Source organism: Talpa occidentalis, unplaced genomic scaffold, assembly GCF_014898055.3.
Source record: "Talpa occidentalis isolate TD23 unplaced genomic scaffold, MPIMG_talOcc4v2.1 talOcc4.9, whole genome shotgun sequence".
Taxonomy (NCBI): domain Eukaryota; kingdom Metazoa; phylum Chordata; class Mammalia; order Eulipotyphla; family Talpidae; genus Talpa; species Talpa occidentalis.
Window position 1 is genome coordinate 36,264,945 of NW_023605305.1, and position 24,417 is coordinate 36,289,361.

The window sequence follows — 24,417 nt, forward strand, 5'->3', positions numbered from 1 at the left end:
ATCAGTCTGGTTGGCTCTGAGATTCTTGGCAGAATCACCGTTTCCCTGGTGACTCTGTCACAAAGCCCTGTGTAGGGGTGAGGCTTCCGCACGAGCTCGGGACTCCCTGAACGAACACCCTCTCCCCTTGCTGAGGGAGACGTCAGAGGCAGACATCTCTGGAATTACTCCCTTCAACCGTCAGATGCTGGGGAGTCAGATGGCTCACCTCCCCCCTCCCACCTCAAGAGATGCTTCCAGAACACTCCTGCCTCAAACTTCTCAGTTGCCTGGGAAGGGGGCCTTGTCACCACATTTGGCTGGCATGGTGACATCGCAGTCTGAGTCAGAGAAACACCCAGCAGGAAAGGTCAAGGCTCCAGAATTAACTCGAGGAAAAAGTGCGATAGGCAAAGACCAATGTAGGGTTTTCATTGTGGTGTTCCAGGGAGGGAACTCAGCCTGATAATGTAGAGAGATGAGTTCTCTGCAGACAGGAGGGCTGGATACTCCCATTGTAAGATGTGTGTTAAGGCTTTGCTAAATCTCAGGCACTACCTGGGGGGAAGGAGCGTACACAGACTGTTTCCTTTATCCTCAGGACACCTGGATAAGGCAGTTATTATTATGAGGACCCGTTTCACAGAAGAACAAGTAAGGTTTGGGGACATAAAGTCACTTGTTCAAGGTCATCCAACTACTTGAGTGCTGACTTAGGATCTAGGCAATTTGCAGAGTCTCTGCCAAGCCCCTTGGAAATCAGAGATGGGAATTCACCCATGGACAGAGCTGTATCCTGAGCCCAGGCCCCTGGCTCTCCAGGTACGGGTTTTTTCCATTACTCCTGGGCACACAATGGGGATGCTGTAAATGGGGTGCCTCAGACTGAGCCCAGGGCCTCATTACAACTCTAATGTCTTAGACAGATTCTTTGGATGGAAGCTCACCCAGCTGTACCTGCAAACAGATGTCTCCTCGTTTGTTTAACCTGGCCGGAAACCAAGTTGCAGTTTTTCTTCCTTCTTATGTCTGAAGAGTCTGGGAGAAGCAGAGACCGTGCAGCCCAAGGGAGCCGTCCAGCTCTGCACTTCATGGGCAGGGCTTCAGGACTCAGAGCTCTGGGCTGGGGTTAGGAGTCAGGCTTGCTAAGCAGCCATGGTAAGACCCTCCCTTCACCTGTCATTAGTTTCTCCTTCTGTGAAATGAAGGCTTGGACTAGTTGAAATCTGTTTTTTTCTGGATTTGCTATTTTGTGAGTATCTGATTTGGAACACGCAGCAACCCTTTCATAAAACTGCTACCTACCAGGGACTAATTATATTCTGATTTCTTGATGTGAATTATTACATTGAGTCTTTCCAATGATCCCATGGGTTAAGTTCTGTTGTTACTATTGTTTCTGTTTATAGAAGGGAAGAAAGAAAAACAGAGGGGTAAATGACTTGCCCAAGGCCACAGAGTTATCAAGTGATGAAGGTGAGATCCAAATCCAGATAGGCTGACGCCAAGCCTGAAACACACTCTGACATCCTCCTGCTCCACACAGATATTTACAGGCATCACCTGAGGACCAAGAAGTACACAGAGACACCCAACCAGGTTGGTTGTTGTGACTATGGCAGGAGACACAGTGCTGGGGCTGGTGGGCTTGGAGGGCCTTGAGCATAGCCCGAAGGGGTTGAGTTGGCTTGGGGGACGTAAGGGGAAGCCACTGCAAGGTGCCAAACAGGGAAGATGGTCCCACAGGGTAGAGACGGAGATAGGGAAGCCAGTGAGGAAGCAACTACAGGGAAGCCAGAGAAAATCTTGGGGCCTGTCCCTGGACTGTGAAAGTAGGGCAGGGAGACAAGAGACATGACTGCTGTGGAACTGACAAGACTTGGCCTCACATGCCTTGCAGGTGGTAGGGGAGAAGGAACAAGTTGCCAGGGACTCTTGGGTTTCTCCCTGGGGATCTGGTCTGGGTGCTGGTTGCTGCTGGCAGAAAGGAGAATACGGATGGAGGGATAGATTGGGGAAGGAGGAGAAGAGTGTAGTTTGGGGCTGCTGAGTGCAGGAGATGCCTGACATGACTTGGCGATGCATGTCTGGAGGTCAGAGGGCGATGTGGGTGCTGGAGAACTTGACCGTCATCAGCCTATAGGTGTTAAGGAGAGGGATGGGCTTTCCCAGGGAGGAAGGAGTGGGGCGGAGGGAGTCCATGAGAGGCTAGAACTCTGGGGGACTTTCCTTTAAGAAAGTGGGCAGAAAAAGAGAACTCACCAGCTTCCTTCCTCTCTGGGCTTTATGTTTGCCAAGTCCTGGCCTGCCAGGTAGGATTCTTAAGAGGCTGAACCATTACCCTCCTCTTTGAAACTCAGCTCTGAGAAGCAGTCACCGGCCGCAGTCCCAGCACCCTGCCTCTGTGTTTTGGCACCAGCTCAAGATTCTCCAGCAGGCTCTGAATCGTGTAATTATCCATGCAATAATTATGCCTGGCAGAAAGCTTCAACTTTCCTGGGGGAGGACTTCCCAGAGCATCACCTAACAGTCCAATCACTATCAACCTGCTCTTAGAACTCACCTTAGCCGGGCTTCCTTCCCCTGCAGATGAGAGCACAAAATCTGGCCCGAGGGAGCCAAGACACCCCAGGCAAGAGCAGGTGGGCAACTGATGGTCTGTCTCAGTTTGGATTCTCAGTAACGCTCAGTTTGGATTCTCGGCTGTATACAGCCCCCACACGGACTGCTCCCACCCAAGGAGTTCTGCCATCTCTCATGGCCCTATTTATGACCCACAGGGGGGGAAAATCTATCAACTCAGAGCAAGCAGCTAATCAGTTTACTCGGTTGCCTCGGGTTTTCCAATGTAATTATAATTCCTACTAAGGCACTGGTGAGTGTCAGACTCATTTCAACAACCGTTGCAGACACGATAATCAAAGCACCAGGATTCCTTTGTTCCAAATCCTGTACAGACGAGGCTCACAAGGTATGCTTTGGAGGGAAAACTAAGTAGGGGATTGTTTTTTTCTCACCTCCTCTCCTTCCTGCTTCCTTCCTGACAGAGATCATGAAGAAGCTGCCAGAAGGTCCCACGTACAGTTGGAAACAGACCCAGACCTACAGGGCTGTGAATGTGGCTCCCACACGTTCATGGGTGGGCCAGAGAAGCTTGGTGATGAGACAGGAGTGATGCCCAGGGAGACTGCTGGCTGCTTCCCAGAGACCTCACAAGGTGGCATTTACCTTGGCAAGTTCCCCAGGCTCTGGCCCCCAGTCTTGGTGGTCCGGAAACCTGATTTTGCTGGCATACCCAGAAAGGATCCATCTGTTAGGAGAACACTCCCATTAACCCAGATCACGAGACCAAAATATAAGCACTTTGAGAAATGTAACTGCCATGGAAAAGAGGATTGCTGCTGAAATGGTCGTGACCAGCACTGCCTCATCCCTGGGGAGGCAGGTTGGGATAAGAAAGTTTCCTGATGAATTTAGAATCATCTGGAGGCTGGTTGAACCACTTGAATGTTTAGTGGCATCAAGCTCTGACCATCTGCTGCATTTTTTTCCCTGGAAGGGAGGTAGCTGACACCAGGATCAAACAGGCCACATCCCTGGGCAGGGCAATACTTCCCTGGACAGGTATAGTGTTTACCCTGCTAGTTGATCTCTGCTTCTGAAGCTGCTGCTCTCTGTGCCCAAGATGACCAAACAGCAGCTGGACATAAACACCTTGCGCAGACATGACTCCAGCCAATATGGGTGCCCATCAACAAATTGCCGTCTACTGGCTGTGGCATTTCAACGTGTTCTCTCCATTGTGTGCATCCAAGAGTACAGAGTTGTTGCTGGCCCAACCAGAGAGCTCATTTTCAACCTCTATCCACTCCCACTGCCCCTGCATCTGAATGGGTTATGGACCAAATTCTCCCCAATGAAATTTGAGCATGAGGAATGTTCATAGTGGTTAGGAACCAGTGTCCCATTTTCAACTAGATGAAAAAGAGACTCTGAGGTTTGGGAAGTGACAAGATGGAAGGAGGCTAGGTGCCTGAGTGACCACATGAAAAAAAAAAACAAAACTGGTTGCCCACTCACATTGAACTTCTATCTGAATTATAAATAAAATTGTATGTGTTAAGTCACTGAAATATAAGGTTCTATTTGTTATAGCGGCTAGCATTACCCTAGAGAATAAATTCTTCTAAGACTATCTCTGAGATTATAGACATCAGCCAATGGAATGTTAAATGTCTGAAACTTCAAATTCATATTCAGCTACCATCTTTGTGTCACTCTGAGGATGGCTGATGGTGTGTGCTCTATGTGGATTTTATTTTTTTATTTCTAATTTGATATCCATCCACCTCCCCCCCAGCTATGCACTGATATTACTTGCAGATTCTAATCCACAGGAATGAGATTGCAAGTGGGATCCTGAAAGTACAAAGATTTGTACAAATAAACCAAAACAAACATCTGGAATGATCTTTCAGCCTAGAGGAGGAGTTCACACACACACACACACACACACACACACACACACACATACACAGAGACATGCACTTACAAAGCATCTGGAGACACAACAGAGAGACAGCCTGGTCTGCACAGAGGGAACAGCAAATGTGAACTTGATCAGAACTGGAAGGCAATTAAACTTCATCTATTTTCCATACCAACTGTAATCATTTGTTAATAACTGCCTGGAAGTTAATAAGGATTCTGAGTTACATTCTAGCTCAGAAGGAAAAAGTACTGTGATAAGTGATCATTGTCTGCCATGAGTAATGGGCAATGGAGTGATGGCACATGGCAGGGACTGCCAAACTTGTGGGAGGGCTGAGAATTGTGAACCTATATTTATCATGTCTATAGCCTGAGACTCACTGGGTCAAACCATAATAATCCTGTAACAACAGGACAGTTGTTAACCCTCCAATGAGCGACAATTATGGAAAAGGTATTTTGTGCATAACTTTTCTTTTTTTTAATTTAAATTTTATTTTTATATTCCCCATACAATTACAACCCCCTTATTTTGACCCCAACCTCTCCTTTCCCCGCCCCCTAGCCCCCATAGAGTGTCTCTGGTTCATAGTTGTTTGTTGATTTTGATATTTTCTTTCTTATATTCTTTTTCCTGGTCCCTTATTTAAGTTTTCTAGATTCCTGCTATGAGTGAGACCATCCGGTAATTTTCTTTTTCTTTCTGGCTTATTTCGCTGAGCATGATCCCTTCCAGCTCCATCCATGTTGCTGCAAATTGCATACGTTTATCTTTTTTGAATTGTGCATAACTTTTCTATTAATCATCCCAGCAACTTTAGTTGGGAGATACTGTCCCAATTTTATAGATGAAAGATTTGAGGTTCAGAGAGAGTACATGTCTTAGCCAAGCTCACACAGCTCAGTAAAGGCAGAGCTAGATTCCAGACCAGGACTGCCTGGATACTAAGTCTGTGCAATAAACTACTACATGGAGGATTAAGTTGTCTGGATTAGGTTGAGTCTGGACTGAGAGGGGGGCAATATATGGCAGCCTTTTAGTCTGCTTGCTACCCACTGACTTATTAGAACAATGTGGGTTTGGGGGTGGGCTCAGCGAGCTTGTCTCCTATGCAACTCAGTTGGAAGTTGTATAAAGACCAAATTGGTTTGGGGCCTGAGCTTCCCACATCCTTTTTCTGTCTCTTGAGTTGTTTTATTGCTCCCCCAAAGTTTTGGAAGAAAGCCAAGAAAGGCAGGAAGAGAAGGAGCAGGGATGGAAGATTCTTGTTGTCAGTTCCAATGATGTGTGAGGCACCAGGGAGAGATCACGGAGCTGGCAGTACGGAGAACTGGAATTTAGTCTTGCCTTGCTTCATGTTGGTTGTGCAACTGTGGGAAGCAGCTTTCTTGAACCTCAATTTCCTTAAATGTCAAATGAAGCAAATATAGTAGTCCCCCTTTATCTCTGGTTTCACTTTCCACGATCTCACTTACTGCAGTCAAATATAAGTCTGAAATTATTATGTGCAGTAAGATATTTTGAGAGCCTACATTCACATCAGTTTTATTACAGTATATTGTTAAATTTTTCTATTTGGTTATTTTATTATTGTTAATATCTAACTGCATAATTTATAAATTAAACTTTAGTGTAGGTATACATGTATAGGAAAAAAACAGTAATATACAGGGTTGGGCACTATCTGTGATATCGGGCATCACTGGGGGGTCATGAAATAAACATATCCCCGGCAGACAAGGGGGGACTGCTGTAGTAGGTATAGAGTCTCTGAGTGATGTCCCAGCAGAAACTTAAGGAACAGACAGACAGGGTTCAATTCCATCCCTGCACTCCAGCTAGGTGACCTTGGGCAGGTCACTTCTCCCCTGAGCTTCTGTTTTCTCAGCTCTAAAATAGTAAGTGTCTCCCTCATAGGATTATATGACAATTAAATGAGATAATTTAGGGTAAATGCCCTGCACAGTGCCTGGTGTTCCATACATGCTCTCTCTATCTCTACCCAAATGCACACACGCCTTTTAAACTGTTCCTCCTATTTGACTAGCGTCATTGGTGGTGTTAGAGGTTGGGAGTGGGAAGGATCAGTCTGCCTTGGTTTGCTGGTCGCCGCTTTGCAGCTTGCATGTGGTGCTCTGCAACCTTGACCAAATTCAGCCTAAGCTCTGTCCATCTCTCTGTGCTCCCATCACCCTATGTCTTGGCTTGAGTTCGCTTTTTCCACCTGGATTCCCTTTCATGTCTTTTTACCAACAATAACCATCGTAATAATAAAAATTACAACCACCGAAGAATTCTCCCTCTATCAAGAGTTTGCTCTGGGCAGGCCACCTGCTATCTGGACTCTGTAAATTTTTATTTCTTCCATACTCTCACTGCCCACTCCGTTCCTTCCTTCATCCTTTTCTTGACTTTGTTCCCAGGTTTGGGGGAATAAAAAAAATCAACTCCAGAGACAGATAAGGACAGTAGGCAGCTCTAATCAAAAAACTATTTTGGTTTTCTCATTACTTCAGTTCTGAATTGTCTGGGAGGCAAATCTTCACCCTTGCTCCATTTACACTTTATTTTCCCATGCTCTTCCTAAGTTGCCAATGTGGTTATTATTAGGTACCTATCTGGGTGCACAAAGAAACTGAGGCCCACCTACTGACTTACCCGGGGTCTCATGGTCAATGAGAGGCAAATCTGGGACTTAAATTTACCTGCTTTTGGCCTCCAAATCTTATTCTTTATAAGAGCAGCACTTAGACTGAGATACCGATGTTCATCCTCATTTCTCTCAAGACCTCACCAACAGTGTATGACCCTTTCAGGAACTCAGGCTCAGAGCTCCAGGACCAGGAGATGCAAGGTGAATCTAAGTCACGTGTTTCACTAAAAAGGGATGCACAAAGTCCCTGGTCTATCATTATCCACCACTTAGTACGTGAATTGCTCCACCAGGAACAGAAACAGTAAATGATAACAAAGTTAGTAGCTGCTACCGTCTATTGAAGTCTTACTATGCACTGGATATCCAAAGGCCACGAGAAACCTACAAGGTCGGCACATGATTACTCCTTTTGCAAGCACAATCAACACAGACTCTGTAAGTACCTGTAACTAGCCCAGGCAGGAAGGTGGGTTGGAGAGACACTGCACCTCAAGCCACTTCTATAATCTCTCCCAGGATGGGGGAGGGAGGACCTTCAGCCAAGAAGAATGTTTCCAGGGGTGAGATGTGCCTCCCATTCCTGCTGCACCAAAAGGGTCCTGAGGAGGGAAGGCGGGCACTCCAGAAGCACTGGTGGGAGCTGCCATTTGCTCCATTGTTATTTTTCAGCAGCCAAAGCAGAATCAGGGCAGAACGTGGAGGGCCAGGCTGACATCCAGGTGTTCCTGAAGAGAGCAGGAGCCAAGGAGGCTCCCTTGCTTGCCAGAAAAGAAGGGTTGGTATATTGTTCAGACTGGTCATAGGTGAGTGCAAGTACCTTCTAAGGTGACCTGGAATCTGACAGCCCTGCCTGCCATCAGTGATGGGAATTTAACTCTGGTGAGCTCATCCAAGAGCAAAGCCTGAGTTCTGTAAGTTTATTCTTTTATTCCACAAACGTTATTGAAGACTGACTATGCGCAAGGCACGACACTGTGCTGCATGCTTGAAATGCAAGTGTCAAGAGGCTGCTTATATGAAAATGATTCTGAATGATATCCAATGACTTGATATCATGATTGTTGTTATTTTATAGATGAAGTTAATTGATGTGCAATTCGCTTAAACCACACAGCTTGGAGGAGGTAAGCTGGAAGCTGGGACAGGTAACCTAATACCCTTTTCTCTCCAGAAATCATGAGTGAGCTGCAGTGCTCTGTTTTTGCACTGCACTACCATTCTTGACATTGAGATCCTGTGGGTATGCTGTAGGGCTCCTCGAAACTGTACTGCGTTTCTTTGCTACATTAATCCCAATTAACGAATCCCAAGCTAATTGGGATCCCTCATGTATCCCAATGAATCCCTCATGCATCTCTGTGAAATGTCAGTTCAAATCACCAAGTACTGATCATGTGCCTAGAACTGAGTTGGGTTCTTCAGAGAAGGCCAGATGGGCAGAAATGAAGGTACTGGTCTTTGAGGAAAATGAACTCTTACTGGAGAGTTAGGGCATGTTTACAGGGAGCAATTATAGAGCAATTCAAGGTGATCAATTGCTAAATCATGCAGGACCAACAGTGAGTGTGCTGGGAAGGGCGGAGAAGGGAGGGATGTGAGCTGATATGTTCATGGGGAAGCTTTTTGGGAGACAGGGTTGGGGTGAGAGGGAACAGACTGGATCCCCACGTACTTTGTCTTTTCCTCATCCTTGCTCTCTGCTTTCTATGACCTTTCTCCCACCTTCCTGCCTCATTTCTGCCTCCATTCTGCTCCCCCCCATTTCTGATGACAGTCCTTTTATTAACGTAGAAAGTCAGAAAAGCACAAAACATCACTGTCACTTTTTTGTTCCTTTTCCTTTCTTGTTGTCTACCCCAATCACGTTGTTCGTGCTGTTCCTCCTGCTGAGAACTTCACTAACCTACACTCTGCCCTGGTCAAGCCCTTGCTCTTTGATCAAGTTCAACTGTCACCTCTTTCAGGCCTCCTCTCTGATCCTCCAGTTCCCGTCACTCACGTGGAGGTGCCGTCTCTTTCCCTGAACCCCCAGAGTGTAATGCAGTCTGCAATTTGCTCTAGTTAGATGCCCAGGCACTGTTTAGCCCAGTAATAAAGTGTTCAGGAACTGGCGTCAACTTAACTGGATTCAAACCCTGGCTCGGCCACCTTAGAAAGGTGAGACCTTGGACATACCTTATTCTCTCTCTTCTCCTATATCTGCAAAGGGTCTAGTAACTCTGCTGACTTTCTGAGGTTGCAGTAAGGCTTAAGTAAAACAGAGCTGCTAAGGTTTCTGGTCCAGGTCAGAGCTCTCTAGATTTGCTACTGATATTATCACCAGAGCGACATTCCTTGAGGGCAAAGACAGCACCTTATGTAACTCTAATCTCCTTCCTACAATTTCTGCTTCAGGAGAAGGCAGATGGAGCCTGTCTTGGCTCCAGTACAGGCTACATGATATGGGCCTAGGCTCAAAGTGGTAGCTGGAGGTAGCGTGGGGTCAGGAAGACCTGAGATGGTATAAGGTGAGGGTGGATGTAACAGGCAGTGATAGGTGTCTCTGCAAAAGTCGGGGTTGGAATTAATACTCAAATCTTTAGTCCCAGACCTCATTACCCTTCTTTATAAGATACCCTGGGGGTGCTTCTAGGAAAGGAGGGGGCTTTGCAGTCTGGTGGCTCAGTGGTGTTGTTTCTGGGGCCACTCTCAACCCCAGAGGCACACAGAGAATTTTATTAGGGATGTGATACAATCAGTTTTCCAAGTTCTCAGAATGCTGGTGGAGCCAGTTAATGGTTAATCACAAGGAGGAGGTAGAGGGAGGAGAGAACAAAGGTGGGTACAGTTTTATTCCTAATTTTTAGTCTTTGTTTTTGTTTTTTTGGTTGCAGAATGGAGGGAATCTGGCTACAGATATTGGCAGATGGGGAAGCACTGCTTGAGGTTGGGAGGAGTCTGAATTTTTTGAGGGTTACTATGTCCCCTTCTGTGTACGGAATCTCCTTTCATTTTTTACAGTAGTCCTGTGATGCGTGTGTTGTTATTCTCACTTTGTAAATTGGGCAACTGAGGCTTAGGCTGGTTCTAAACCCAGTATTAGAAAACAAGGATTGGAAGCAGGTCTGACTCCAGGCCATCCCACCAGGAGGTCTCCACCCCCTCAGGGATCTGCCTGAGATCACAGGCTAATAAGTTGCAGAGCTAGGTTTTGAATTCAGGTCGAGCAGCTGCTGCTGGCTTCCGAGCTGCCAGGAACCGAATTTGACAGCCACTGGCCTCTGCTTGTCCTGTCAGCTTTGCACCTGATTCAGCCCTGGACCCAGAGTGAGGGGACTGCTCTACTGGTAGCTGACAGAGGGTTCTGGAGGCCACGCAGCACCCAGCTGCCTTTGGGAAGCCAGTGTATTGGCATCTGTGTATGTCTGAGCCTGCACATTCTCTCTATCTCCTGGACTCACCCAGTACGACTCTCCCAGATGGCCAGATTGCACATTCAGCAGGATCTCTCAGCCAGGCTTCCCTGCTCACTTCCTTCCCTTTCTCCTTTGCACACAGCCAACTCCAGGCTGGGTTAGGGCTCCTGCACCCTAAGGCCCTACGGCTAAAGTGACTGTGCCTCCATGACAGCCTGTTCCACCAACTGTTACTTAGGTAAGTCAAGACAGACACTGTAAGATAAGACTGAAGACATTGTAAAAAAATTAGAATTTCCCCCTTGATGACTGCTTTGATGATTCTTTTTGAAATATACTTTCAAAACATGTTTTTTCACAATTTTTGATGCCTCTACTTTGCTGGCACTCTAAGTATCTCTGGAATGTGCCTATTGGGTGTTTTTGCCTCAGAGTTGGAAGCAGACAGGAAAAAGAAAAAAAAAAGGATCTATATTGAGCACCTACTGTATGCCAGGCATGTGCTAGGTGTTGGCAACTATAACAGCAATCACACAAATAATATTTTTAAAGTTCTTATCATAAGAAGAATAGTAAGAAGAAATGATCTTAGATAGCATTTCCTGCCAAGTACTATTCTGAGTGATTTTGATACATTAAACTACTCTCCCAAGAACCCTTTGAGGTAGGTACTATGACTAGCCCCATCTAACATGAATCCCATGCCATACGAGATAGGCACTAACCCTCGCCCCCTATTTTAGAGATGAGAAAACTGAAGTGCCGGAAGTATTGACTTGGCTGAGTCCCTCCAGATGGCTGGTGGAGAACAAGCGTCACACCAGCTCTGATTAACCCCTTCTGCTGATTTATGAGGAAACGCCCCACTGGGAAAGTCAACCCCTTTGACTCCCGTCACTTATAGACTGTGGCAACTCCTCAGCTTGGAATTGTGAAGCCCTGCATTTCCCCTCCATTCCTTCCCTCTTATATAATCCCAGCACTGCTGTCATTTGGAGAGCCGGTTGTTTTAGAACCCCTATCCTGGTGATTCCCTTGATGGCCATCTCCAGTAAACTCCTGTGTGAAAAGATATTTCTTGTGGTTCAGTGTTTGGCTTTCTGGGTGCAAGTAAAAGACTCAGTCTGGTCATTTGCATTTCTACCCAATACAAAACTATCAACTCTGGATGAGTCCTACTTAATTGCTTAGCACAGGAAGCTTTATACAATAACCAGGAGGATTGTGTGCTTGTTTTCCAACAGAGAGTTCTTCTAAGCCCTGTGGAAAAGGCATTTAACTTTCATGCTTCAGGCTTTTCCTGTGCCTATTAGATTCTTACTAACTTCTGTCCAATCCTCTGGCTTCAAATCTCACACAAAGGCTTTGCACATAAACCAGGCTGCCAGCCTGCTTGGGATGCTGAACACTATCAGGGAAATCCCTGTTGAACGGTGTCTCCAGACCTCACGCCTCTGTCCTGCACCCTGTTCTGGTCCATGGTCATGGAAGCAACTTAGATAGAGACTCAGAATGCCTCCTCTTCCTATCTTCAGGAAGCCAACAACTTGTTGGTATAGGTAAGGTAAAAGCTTGCATAGTCAGGATTCAGGATTTCAATAGGCTGGAATGCTATTTAAAACAAGATTAAAATTGAATGGGGAATACATAGTCCTGCACTTCTGTTTTTATTAAAAAGAAAGAAAGAAAAGTTCAATTGCCAAAATGCTAATCTGGAGAAATCTGACTTCACAACAATTCATATGAAGACAAGAGGAGGTCTGGGGTTCCGAGTGCATGTCTGACACTCCAGCTGTGTGACTGCAGGCACACCACTCACTTTGTCTGGACCCCACATTGTTATCTCAAAGTGAGACTTGAACTAGAAGTTTCAGAGGTCCCCTCCAGCTTGAAAAACAACTGTATGATTATACACACACATACACACCCACATATACACATATATAGTTATGACTATACATTTTATAATACTCATACATTATGTATACTACAACCTGTGCTCTAGGTCCATACTTCTCAAACATCAGCATGCACACAAGCCACCTGGAGATCTTGTTACAAAATGCAGGTTCTGACTTGGTAGGGATCTGATACCACATTTCTAACAAGCTCCCCAGTGATGCCAAGTCTGCTGGTCTGAGGACCACACTTTAAATAGCATGGCTCCTGTTGGTAATAACTTACCCCTGTTGCATTCTTGCTATGTTCTGACCACAGTGTCTTACCCGCATTATTACATTTAATTTTCCTAATAAGCTTGGGAGTAATTACTATCATTGCTATCAATATCCTAATTTTCTAGATGTGGAAATGAAGGTTCACAGAGGTAAGGGGATCTGCCTGAGATCACCCAGCTAATAAGTTGCATAGCCAGGTTTTGAATTCAGGTAAAACAGAGCATATGCCCATAACAGCCAGACCACGCACATATTATGCATTTGGATTTAAGCCACGTGTGGCCAAGGACAGAGGAAGCTAATGAGAGAGCAGCAAGACGAATAGACCAGCACGTTTTTGCACTTGTTTCTATGCAATGAGGATCAACCCACAGAGGTAATGCCCCCTGTCCCCCACCCATCCTCTGGAGTAGGTGAAAACACTGATTCTGTTGCCTGATTATGAAGGTTTGAAATTCTAACATATTTGTGCAGGTACTTAAGTGATGGATCCTTCACTGTGGGGCGGTGGTGGCTATAACAAAGGGAGATTTTAGTTCACATAAATGATTAGAGCAGAGGAGAGATGTTTAATCCTATTAATGAATTTGATAATTGGCCTTCTGCCCCCAATCATTTCATATTCTGGCTTTTGCAGGGTCAGATTAAATGGAAGCAGATCCAGGGGTGGTTTGAGATGGAGCTAAAAGCATTCATTCAAGGCCTGCGGAAGGCTCCCTTGTTGGGTCTGGCTAATGAGGTGCTTCGGTTTATCCTTGAATGCCTTCTCCCCACCCCCACACTCCCAGCTCAGCTGTTCCTCCACTTGGGCGCCTCAAACAAGGGAGGGGGTTGGAGTGGTGGTGAAGAGCTCAGGATCTGGGATGGGCCAGAACTAGATGCTGTTTTCCACAGCTGTGTGACCCTGGGCAAGGCACATCCCTTCTGAGATCCTCAGTTTCCTCATCTGCAAAATGGGACCATCAGACAGACCATCTGTCCCTGTTAAGAGGAGGTTAATAAAACAGCACAGAGGTGGGCACCTGGCACAGAGTGGAAGCCAGAGCTACATTAGGGATTAGTATTATAAACTTGGCAGATGATCTGCATTTTCCCATCTCACAGCTGAAGATTTCTTTCATCATCTAAAACCGATGCTTCCCATATGAAGCACCAGAGAAACTGCTTAGGGTTCAGTGGTCATGGTTGTAATGGTTCTGGGTCCCAGAGGGATGGAATGGGGGACCATAGCTTGAAGCAACAGAGGTCACTGAGGTGCCCCAGTCATTGCATAGATGGGTCAACAGAGGATGCTGGGAACTGCCCTGAGATCTGACAAAAGGCAGCAGCAAAATCACCCTAGGAGAAGCACTGTGTGCACGACCTCCTTGAACCCTCACTTAATCCTCTAAGGGAGATGCTGTCATCACCTCCATTTTACCAAGGATGAAACGAAGGCTAAAAAGTTGCAGAGCCGGATTTTGAACACAAATCTGTTACTATAACTTACTGGTCCTAACCATTATGCATTTTGCTCTGGCTCCTTGATTTGAGTTGTGTGGAGCCCCCATTTGCCCCACTGTCCCAGTGAGGTTTTCAGTTTGGCTTGAAATAACAAGAATTAACCTAAAGTCCTGCTGGCAAGGCTAGGGCATGGGGAGCTAGTGCCAGCCCAACTGACTGCACCTATTTAAAATACTGAAGGTGACCTATTTAAAATACTACCTGGAGGGAGATGGAGAATTTAAACATAAGTCAAGTTTCTCTAAAGGTCCTGAACTCTCAGACTCTCCTCTCAGTGTCCTCTCTCTCTCTCTCTCTCTCTTCTCTCTCTCTCTCTCTCTCTCTCTCTTTCTCTCTCTCTCTCTCTTAAATGCTATTCATTCTCTGCCTGATAAATGGCAATATCAGCTCCAGCACTATTATGCAGTGCCTCTCCCCATGAGCAGACCTGGATTTTTCATCTGCATCACCATATTCCTGCACTACTTTGAAACTGTAAGAACAGACACCTAGTCCATCCATCCTGACCTCCACACAGTCAACATCCATCAAGTCTGAACCCAGTAGCAGGCCTGACAGAAAACCTGGAATGAGACTCATTCCCTGAGACCTACTTAGAGAGATGAATGTATAGATCCATAATTACATAATGTTCAGGATTGTTACAAGGGGAAGCAACAACAGCTGTAAATGCAAGGAGTAGGGGAGAGAGCTACTCTGCCTGCAGAAGCCTGGGAGGGGTGATATTGAATGAGAAATTGAAGGATGTGTAGGAGTTCACCAGGTGAATGGGAAGGCAGAAATGAAGGGAGAGTGGGAAAGCTGGAGTGTACCTTAGCCAGAAATAACACAGGTGAAGCCAAATTCAAGGATTCTTGACGGGATTGCTGAGTGAACAAATATGTGGGTGGACAAATATGGTTCTTGATCTCACCCAGGCAAGATAAAAGTGAATCTGAAATACAAAGTAGGCCATTCTAGGTTAGCCCTCACTTTTATTTTTGGAATAAATCAACAAAAGAAGTTCCAAATTGCCCCACCTTTCCCAAAGATACCATATACCTGTTGGTATTTAATAACAAGGACTCTTCTTGACTGAATTTGTAAATTTTGGCTTTCTAAGAATCACTTGCTATGGGCTCACTATTAATTTTCCCTTCCTTCCAAATTTCACAGACTGGGGCATAGATTTGGGTAGCATGACTATTTGGCTTCCTTATTAATTAGTTAACTTAAGGACACATTCATTCATCTATGCACTCATTTCTTCAATCATTCCTTTTGTCATTCACTTGATCCTTCATTTATCTCCACATTCATTCACTCATTGATTCTGTCACCCTTTCAATCATTCATTATCTCACTCAAGCATTCACATACACACTCACATGTTCACATACACACCTACAGAGCATTTATTGAACAAAACCCTTCTAGGTACACAGAGGTTCAAGACCTGGTCTCTTTCCAGGCATCAGGCTGAAAAAACCAACCAATTTTTGGCTGTAGTCCCTTCACTTCCATTTCCCTGTCTTTTTCATCTCCCTCTTTTCATTCACCTTGAAATCCACTGAGTTTTATCTGGGAATGAAGAACCAGAACTGTGTCTGGTGCTGGGTGTGAGCTCCCCATACTTTTGAGACTCTCAGGGGCCCTGGGTATAGGAACACTGTTCTCAGCACTTTCTTGCTAAATGGTAAACAGATTCAGTACATTTCATGGACAAAGCCAATTGAAAGCCAACAGACCAAATTACAGAATTCATTCCACATTGAGGACTAGAAACTGAAACTCCAGCGGGAAGCTCACTTTTCCTGCAGGGTCTGCAGATCTAGGAAATAACAAAGAGTGGCCAACCATTCCATTATTTATAATTTCCTCCAGAAAATATTTACTGAGTACCTACTATGTGCATGAAACCACATGGGGACTATGAAAAATGATTCAGACAAGCTCCTCCCAAGAAACTGATACTCTGGGGGTGGGTGGGATGTTTGATACCTCCATCCATTGCCTAATGTAGAGCATGACTTGAGCATCCTGAGAATAAACCCTATAAAAGATTTAGGAATTTAGAGATGGGTGAAGTCACTTCTCTCTGGGAATTGGAGAAGCCTTCCTGAATGTGGAAAGAGCTAAGTAAGGTCTTGGAATGTGGGTGGAATTTTAACTATTAGACAAGGAGGCGGGGGAGAGTAATACAGAAGGATGGGCAAAGATACAGAAACAGGTTATCCCAAGGCACAAATGCCTCTACCTGTGTAGGTCTATATTCCTTTTTGTGAGAAATAAGCCAACCGCCATTTCCAAGGCACAATGACTTTCCAAAGGTCCTTGAGTCTAGGATGGTATGAAGGCAGGGCTACTGCTTCTCTCTACCTCTCTGCCTCTTCATGGCCTCCTAGATCTCTCCCAATTGCACATGCTGCCCCAATGAGTAGATCCCCAACCCCAGCCTCATCAAGAACCTTCTACTTGCATAAATTCTCCATGGTGCTAACTGACCTACGTGAGAGGGTACCAGTCTTATATTTGTCTCCAGTTTGCCACATGGCCTCAGAAAATGCGTTTAACAGCCATGAAGTTCAGTTTGCCCATCTACCCAAAGAGCAGTCCAGCAATCCCAAATTCAGCCCTTCGTGTAGGTTCTGAATGCTTTCACTGGGTGGTGGGAGAACTGCTAATCCAGCCACCCTTGCCATGTGGATTATTTCCTGACAGGCAAATCTCCATAGAGATGGCCTTGATCTGGAGCTGTTCTCCCTGAATTCTTTCCCTCTACAGGCTCAGCAGCTGTACCAGCATCATCATCCTCTGGTGACCCCCAACACCCAGCCCTTCTCACTCACCCACACATTTAAGCACAAAGGAGCATCCTTGATGTTATAAGCACGTACAAAACTACTGGAGCTAGAAATTCTGCCAGGGTCTGGATGCAGAAGCTAAAACTCTAAGTGGGACTTTTCCCATTCTTAATTAAAGACAGATTTAAACAGAGAGAAGGGCAGGAAATTAAAGCGAATGCTTTTATTCAGTGCCATAGCCCTTACATTACTTTAGACTTCTGCTACCTTCAGGAAGTTCTCCCTAAACTCCGGAATTGGCTTAGTATGTCCCTTTCTCGGCACTAGCCACATAGAGCTTTTGTCCTTTTTTATGTATGTTTCCAAATTATATATTTGAAACATGCGAGGTACTCGTGGATATTCACTGAGCAGGCTACGGTGTTTGCAGGACCAGCCACAGAGTAGAGGTCAGTGGGGACAGACCAGAACCTGCCTGCCTGGATTTTTGTTTGTTTTATATCGATGTTTAATTTTTTAACTTAGTAATTGTGCATATTTTATGTAAGAAAATGTCATTTTTCTTAGGAAAAGTACACTGAAGTACTTTGGGGTGAAAGTTCACCCAATGTTGGGAAGAAATATGTTATTCTTATATCACCTATATATAAAACACATTTTTCTTTCCAGAAATCATTGTATCTTTTTAACACGGATGTTATGATATCACATAAGAAAATGTATCAGTGTATGTCTGCCTGGGTTTTGAGTCCTCTTGATCCAGGGCTGGAAGAGGGCTCTAGAAATGAGCTGCTAGGGCTCTAGTGACTGCTGTCAGGGTGGTCTTACTCTAGACGTGTGGAAGTCCTCCATACAGTTGTAAATTCAATAGTGGCTAAAATTTGCTGACCACAGATTATGTGGCAGAACTTGCACTGAGCATTTGATTTGCATTATCCCTGAAATCCACACAACACAATAGCTATTTTAAGATGGTAACTACTACTATCCCTGCTTCACAGTTGAGGAAAACAAGTCTTAGTCATACAGCTACTAAGTAGAGGAGACTGGATTTGAACCCAGCAGGGAGACAGATCCCTGAGTTGAAAATCCCCACCACTCTCTTCCAACTACTTCTAATTAGATCTGAGCCTGTTAGCTCAGAGATCCAAGCAGCACTGCTAAGAGCATCCACAATAAAAAGCTTCAAATTTGAGAACCGAATGGAACCTGACAAAATGTCTAATGTACCTTCCTCTTTTGACAAGGGAAAAACCAAGCCCCTGAGGGGGAAGGGACCCTGCCAGGATGCCATCCTGACCACTAGCCTCTCCAACCGGTTTCTGAGCTGCCTTCCTTTGTAGGAAATGTCCTTTGCCAACTAGCATTCCACCTACCAGGATGGTAAGATGAGACTCTGCCATGGGGCATGTGCCTGGGGGGATGCAGACAGCGACAGCCAGTCCATGTAGGGCATGTCTGTCCCAGAGGCTTGACCACTCAGGGGTGGGGTAGCTTGTCCTGGTGGCGCACCCAACAGCCCTGGACCCACCATGAGCTCAAACAGATGCTGTGACAGTTCAATGAGGAAAAACAGTAAAAGCACTGTGCTGGACACACAGGAGGGGCTCACTGAAAGCACACCCCCGCTTTTCCTTCTTAGAATTTTGAAAGAGAAGCAAAGAACATTGAGCATTGGGAATTGTTCGGGAATACCCAGGGTGACCTGGAATTCTGTATAGAAAGGGGATGGTGGATGATATCTGCGTAATGTCCAAGCATAATGTCCTCTTAATCTTTGGTCAGTGCTATGTGAGGAGCTCTGCTCTACCCTTCACATCCTCACAACCCCCTCCCCTGAGTCCCTGGCTGCTGCAGTCCACACAGGGTGTTAGTGAGGTCCTCCCTCTACTTTTTGCATATCCGGTTTCCCATCGCAAGCCAGTATTCTCATCCATTTTATGGAGAAGAAAACTGAGGCTTCGAGACTTGAAGTAGCTTGCGTGGAGTGACAGAGAGAGGGAGAGTGGGAACCAGATGAACACCCACCCAGACTCCTCTGGTCTCCAACATCTTTCTGTGACACCTAGCTGCCTCCCTGGAGTGCCACAGGCATGGAGACTATTTTAAGACAGCCCTTGCGATGCTTGTCCCCAAAGGATTTGGGGCTGAACTTGTCCCCAGTCAAGCAGTATCCAGGGATCTGTGAGAAGCAGGGCTTTGAATGCCTTAAGTCTGGACTTGTAGACCTGTCCTGCGCAGGACTTGTTAAAGGGCAACCAGTCGCTTCTCTTATTGTTCCAGGCTGCAAATGCCAACCAGCTTCATTACTTATGATCTTCACACAGAGATCTTGTTTCTTAGTATTTAGACAGTCTTATATATATCTGGGGGATGGGTCAGATGCTTGGACCCTTCCAGGACAGAGAGGGATGCAGAATCCCCTAATCAGTCGGGCCAGACCAGCCACATCCTAAGAGTAGACTCATTGGGTATCCGGGGTCCACCATTATCCTAACACAGATCACTGGCTGGCATAAGGGGCAGGAGTTCTAAGCCTCACCTGTAATCAGATTTGGGGCTCCACTGGCAGAATCTGAACCTTTAAAAGTGTCAGTTACTTAAAACCCTTCCACCACTCACAACAGTATTTGAATATTAAACAAAACAAAATCCACCGCTTTTTTTCCCCCCTGACTACATCTGGTCTCTATATTCCAACAATCAACTTTGTAACTGCTGGAGAGCAGGCCTGCATCATCCCTCATGGCGCAACACATGTTTGCCCCAGCTTCCCCAGAACCCACTTGACAACTCTCCTGCTGGTGAGACTGGGCATGTCTCAGTCTGGAAACGGCAGCTACAGAACAGGGTCTAGGCAGGAGGGATTCAAGGATATTATGCTTTCTAATCCTTGATGCCAGCTCACTTCTCTGCCTCGATACCTTGACAGTGTCCTCAGCTCCCTCCCCACAGTGTCCAGAGCAGAGAAGCACCCTCCTTTGATGCCCTCGCTCTGAATGACTCCCAGAGCCACCAAGATATGAGCTCTGGGAGTTTTACCACCTGGCAGTAGCTGATTCCTTTTGGCTTGCAGAAGATTTTGAGGGGTTGGGGGTGTTAGACCGAGCACGCTCTCATAGATGATGGATTCCTGGGTCTGCGCTGGCATTGCAGCCATGGAGGAGTATGTGAGCACGCCTGCTGGGTGCCCACAGTGGCACAAATGCCAACCAACATGGGACTAGGAAGAGCTCCCCAACATTTCCATCCGGACAATTGAGCCGACCCCACCTGTGAATCTGCCCCAAGAGGGGTCCAGTGGCCCCTGGGGCCAGAGCCACTCTGGCACTCTTCCCGCTGGTTTCTTACTCCTTGGGATACAGGAATCAGGCTCTCCTCATGGAGAGGGTGTTCAGGCAAAGGCAGACAGGTCGCACACCCCAGCTCAGCACCCCCAAACCCAGTCAGGGGAACAAAAGGAAGAAGGTGGCTTACCTTTAGAGGGTCGCCTTTGTTTGGTTTGCAGAGATGAGAAGGTGCCCATGACAGCCCCCATGGCAGCGAAGACTTGCTTGCGACTTGGGACCCGGGGCCCTGCCCCTTCCCTCCCCTCCCCTGGAAAGAAATCAGTGTGGATAGACTACTCCGAATTGGAGGAGGAAGAAAAGCACCCGGCGGCTCGCCTGCAGCTTGGTATTCAGCGAGCGTGGGGCTGGGGCACTGGGAGCCTTTCTTTCCTACAGCCCCGCACATGCACTGACTCACAGGGCCAGCCGCTCGCGGCGAGCCTGCGGAACCGGGCCCCGCCGATACCCTCGCCAAGGGCCGAGGACAGTGCCCCGAAGCCTGCCAGGCGCTGGACAAGGGGCCGGCGCGCCCGCCCGGCCGAGGCTCCCGAGCGAGCGCCGCGTGCGGTGCGGGAGCCGCGCTCCGCCCGCCCCTCCTGCCGCACGCTCGACTCCCCTCCCCGGCGCTCGGGCTGGGTCTCCCGGGGCCGAGTACCAATCATGAATGAACAGAGCCGCGGACCGCGCTGAGCCGAGCGCAGTGGAGCTGCGCGCCCGCCCGCGTTCAGGGCCAGTCTGAGTGGCGCCCAGAGCCGCCGGCGGGTAACCACCAAGGGGCGGGGCGGGGGACCGGGGCTGCACGAGGGACACCCCTGCACAAATCGGGGTGCTGAGCTCCCAGACACACAGACCTGGGGTTTAGCACCTGGAGGGTGGGTGGAGAACAGGGGGCAGCAGATTGCTCCCAGGAGAACGTCGTGTGTGTGTGTGTGTGTGTGTGTGTGTGTGTGTGTGTGTGTGTGTGTGTCTGTGTGTGTGTCTGTGTGTGTGTATGCGCGCGTGCACGTGCGTGTCCCTGTGTGTTGTGCATTATTTCACTTGACTTAAAGGGAAATTTTATTTAATCCATCACCTGAATTTACCGAGTGAGAAAAATGCCAGCCCCACCCAGCCCCACACCCAGCTGTGAAGGAGGGTGCCCCTTCTGCTCCTCGAATGCCAGGGCCACCTTCTAAAAACAAAATATTGGGGAGGCAGTAGGCGCCCTTGGCTACTCTGGGCCCTGACTTTCTCTTTTTCCTCTTCTTCCCTCCCTCTCTCCCCGCTCCTCATTCTCCTTCCCCCCAGTCACCACCATCACAAGAATTTATTAACCTTCAACTCTGGGGTAGGGTATGCAGGAGCAATGGCTGAATTTAGGAAGTGGTCTGTCTGCTCTGAATTCTCATTTCATCACACAGGCCCCATGTTGGTTTCAGGACTTCTGCAAATGGGCTAAGTTTGGATCCACCCCCTGTGGATTGCCTCAGCTGATAGGGGCAATCAGCTGAAATGCAAGGTTTATTCCCTGAAAACCTAAGCAGGCGTTACACCTCCCCCAAGACATAGCTGCCTGGGTTTTCCCCAGATACCATGTTTGCAGGTCACAGGGCTCTCCAACATATGGCTTTACAAATACTCACGTATACATAGTTACACAAACATATGGACACAAGTCCCTTAAGCCCACGCAGACTCTGACGTCATACACACAGACTCACAGCCCGTAAGACACCTACAGGTGCATTCATAGGCTTCCCCATAAGATGCAGACCCACAAGCACACAGGTAACCCCTCACCTCTACACACATGCATAGTCAGCACAAAAGGCATCATAGTCACCCACATTCCTACAGGCTCAAAGCCACACAGGCACACAGTCATACCCCACAGATACAGGGCCCCTCTGAAGCTGTTCCCCTCATTTCAACCCATTAGCTGAACTTTTAGGGACACAGCTGCCCTTGGCCAGGGCCCTTAGATCATTTTCTTTATCTATTTGGCACTTAATGCTGTCTTAATTCCCAACACATGTCTTTCAGTGCACAGGGGAGGTACGCTTAATAACACAGCCCGTTTCATTCAGTTTGCTGCCTAATCCACATCACCGCATACTCTATGGGTTGGGCAAATTCTGTCTAATAGTCATCAGAAAGAGAGACTGAGGTTTACCAGGGGCAAGAAATTTGTCTGGAGTTAGTCAGGATGTAGAACTCCAACTGAGATTCCAGGGCTCTGTCATGCTTCATGGATGCCTTCCTGTTGGCAGATGAGGGCACTGGGGGCCACTGAGTTGGCGAGATTGTCCGGGTCCATTCAAAGCCACAGTTCAGGTCTTGTATATACCCACGTGGCCTGTGATCCTGGAGGATGGAGCGGTAATGGTGGGGGTTGTGCCTCACCTCCCTCTTTTGCCTTCCCTGCTTGGGAAGAAGGGTGTGGAGGGGGTGATGCTGATCACAGGAGGGTCAATGAAGAAGGTCAGGAATCAAGGGACAAGGAGTCTTTTCTGGGGGGGGTGCCATTCCCAGGCTCTCAGATGGCACTGGATGGAGCACCAAGCCGCTTCACCCTCAGGGCCCTACCAGGCTCCACATGAATTAAATGACTAGGACCAGCACTTGAGATTTATAGTCCTCTTGAGAAGCTAAGTAGAGATGAACTGCTCCATTTTACAGATCAGAGACAGTGAAATGCCTCTGAAGTCATTATTGACTAGCTGCCTTTGAGCAGTGGGAAAAAAAGTGAAGTCACCAAGATAAAGTCCAAACTGTAGAGCATGAATTATGAAGCCCATTTGAAGCTTGGCTTCATCTACCAATCCCTGGGCTCCCTGCCACTCCCTTTGAGGCTCCAGCCACACAGGACCTCACTGTTTTTCAAATGTGCTCTTCCGTGGTTGTGCTTTGGGGCCTTTGCACATACTGTTCCCTTTACCTAGAATGTCCCTCACCTCTTTCTCCATCTGCCAGCTGCTGCTCACACTTGGAAATCTACTTCAGTTGTTGTTTCCAGGAACCCTCTGGCCCTGAGTTGGTGTCCCCCTAGGGCTTCTCACAGCATTTGGGGCTCCTTTCCTTGGGAACACTCCACTGTCCCTTTCCTTGTCTGTTTCTTCCTAGCAGTTGTGAGTCCCTTAAGAATAGGAACCACTACTCATTTAGTCCTACACTGCTTATCCCCTGGTATCTGGTGGGGGGCAGTCAGTCTATGCTGAGTGAACAAATAAGTAAATGAATAAACTAATTTTATTTTCTAGTGACCCCATTAAACAAAAACTGACAATTACCAGATCATCCTTGCTTCTCAAAGGAAGAAGTACACTCTCTGAAGTAGAGATTTATTCATTCAACAAATATTTATCTGTCCGTATGTCTCCCATGCACCGGTTATTTACAGGTGCAATAGCTTGCTCATTCCTGATGGTGTGTGTGGTGGAAATGATGTACAGATAAACAGGCGTACACACAATGCACTATATGATATTGCAGACATCACAAAGAAATGCTCTCAAAGAACTCATCTAAGTAGGAATACATGGTAATTGAGAAAGAAGACAGCAGACTCCCCCCTCCCCCGATTTTTGGGGCTTGCATCAGAGAGCTGAGACGTGTTTTGGAAGAAGAGGGAGCCTACCACCAGCCACCTGACTGCAGGGTCCTCTGTCCCACTGCCCCGGAATGATGCACTGACCCAGCCCATTTTATGGGGTCCTTCCAACCTGGGCTTCAGTGGCTCTGACCCTGGAAGGTGGTGCTGCATGCCAGCTCTCAACCCTTCCTCCTCCTTGCTCTTATGGATGGGATGTTGGTGTCTACCCTGCAAAATTAATATGTTGAAGCCCTAACCCTCCAGTGTGGCTATATTTGGAGATGGGGTCTGTTAAGGAAGTAATTAAGTTACTTCCTTAATAAAGGTTGCTTTGAGGGTTATTTCATAAATAAAAATAGGGCCCTGATTCAATAGGATTAATGTCCTTAATGTACTTATAAAAATGGACATAGAGAGGCCACACTCCCATGCAAATGACAAAGGAAAGGCCATGTGCGTGCAGAGTGAAGAGAAGGCAGCCAACTGCACCCCAAGTCAAAAGCTCTTGCCAGACTCCCACCCTGCTTGGCAT

At 47.0% G+C, this 24,417-nt stretch overlaps 1 protein-coding gene and 1 long non-coding RNA gene across 6 annotated transcripts in view; one reads left to right on the top strand and one right to left on the bottom strand.

The window, feature by feature from the left end:
* The window catches only part of KCNIP1 (potassium voltage-gated channel interacting protein 1), a 342,320-nt gene that overhangs the window by 187,060 nt on the left and 130,843 nt on the right, over nt 1-24,417 (bottom strand). For 2 of the 3 annotated variants that reach the window (XM_054691388.1, XM_037498816.2), the window contains exon 1: nt 20,463-21,033. The exons of the other annotated variant lie outside the window; for it this stretch is intronic. In XM_054691388.1, the coding sequence (XP_054547363.1) occupies nt 20,463-20,523 (61 nt within the window). In that variant the 5' untranslated portion in view covers nt 20,524-21,033. Of the gene's footprint in view, nt 1-20,462; nt 21,034-24,417 lie in introns of those variants that run through there. 3 annotated transcript variants of the gene reach the window in all.
* On the top strand, nt 60-4,048 carry LOC119235451 (uncharacterized). 3 transcript variants are annotated; one of them, XR_005122844.2, is made up of 6 exons: nt 60-349; nt 581-801; nt 902-1,137; nt 1,389-1,578; nt 2,340-2,428; nt 3,027-4,048. It is a non-coding gene; the product is annotated as an uncharacterized LOC119235451 (long non-coding RNA). The 3 variants fall into 3 exon arrangements; XR_005122843.2 differs by having other exon boundaries at nt 60-801; XR_008550322.1 differs by having other exon boundaries at nt 60-801; nt 906-1,137.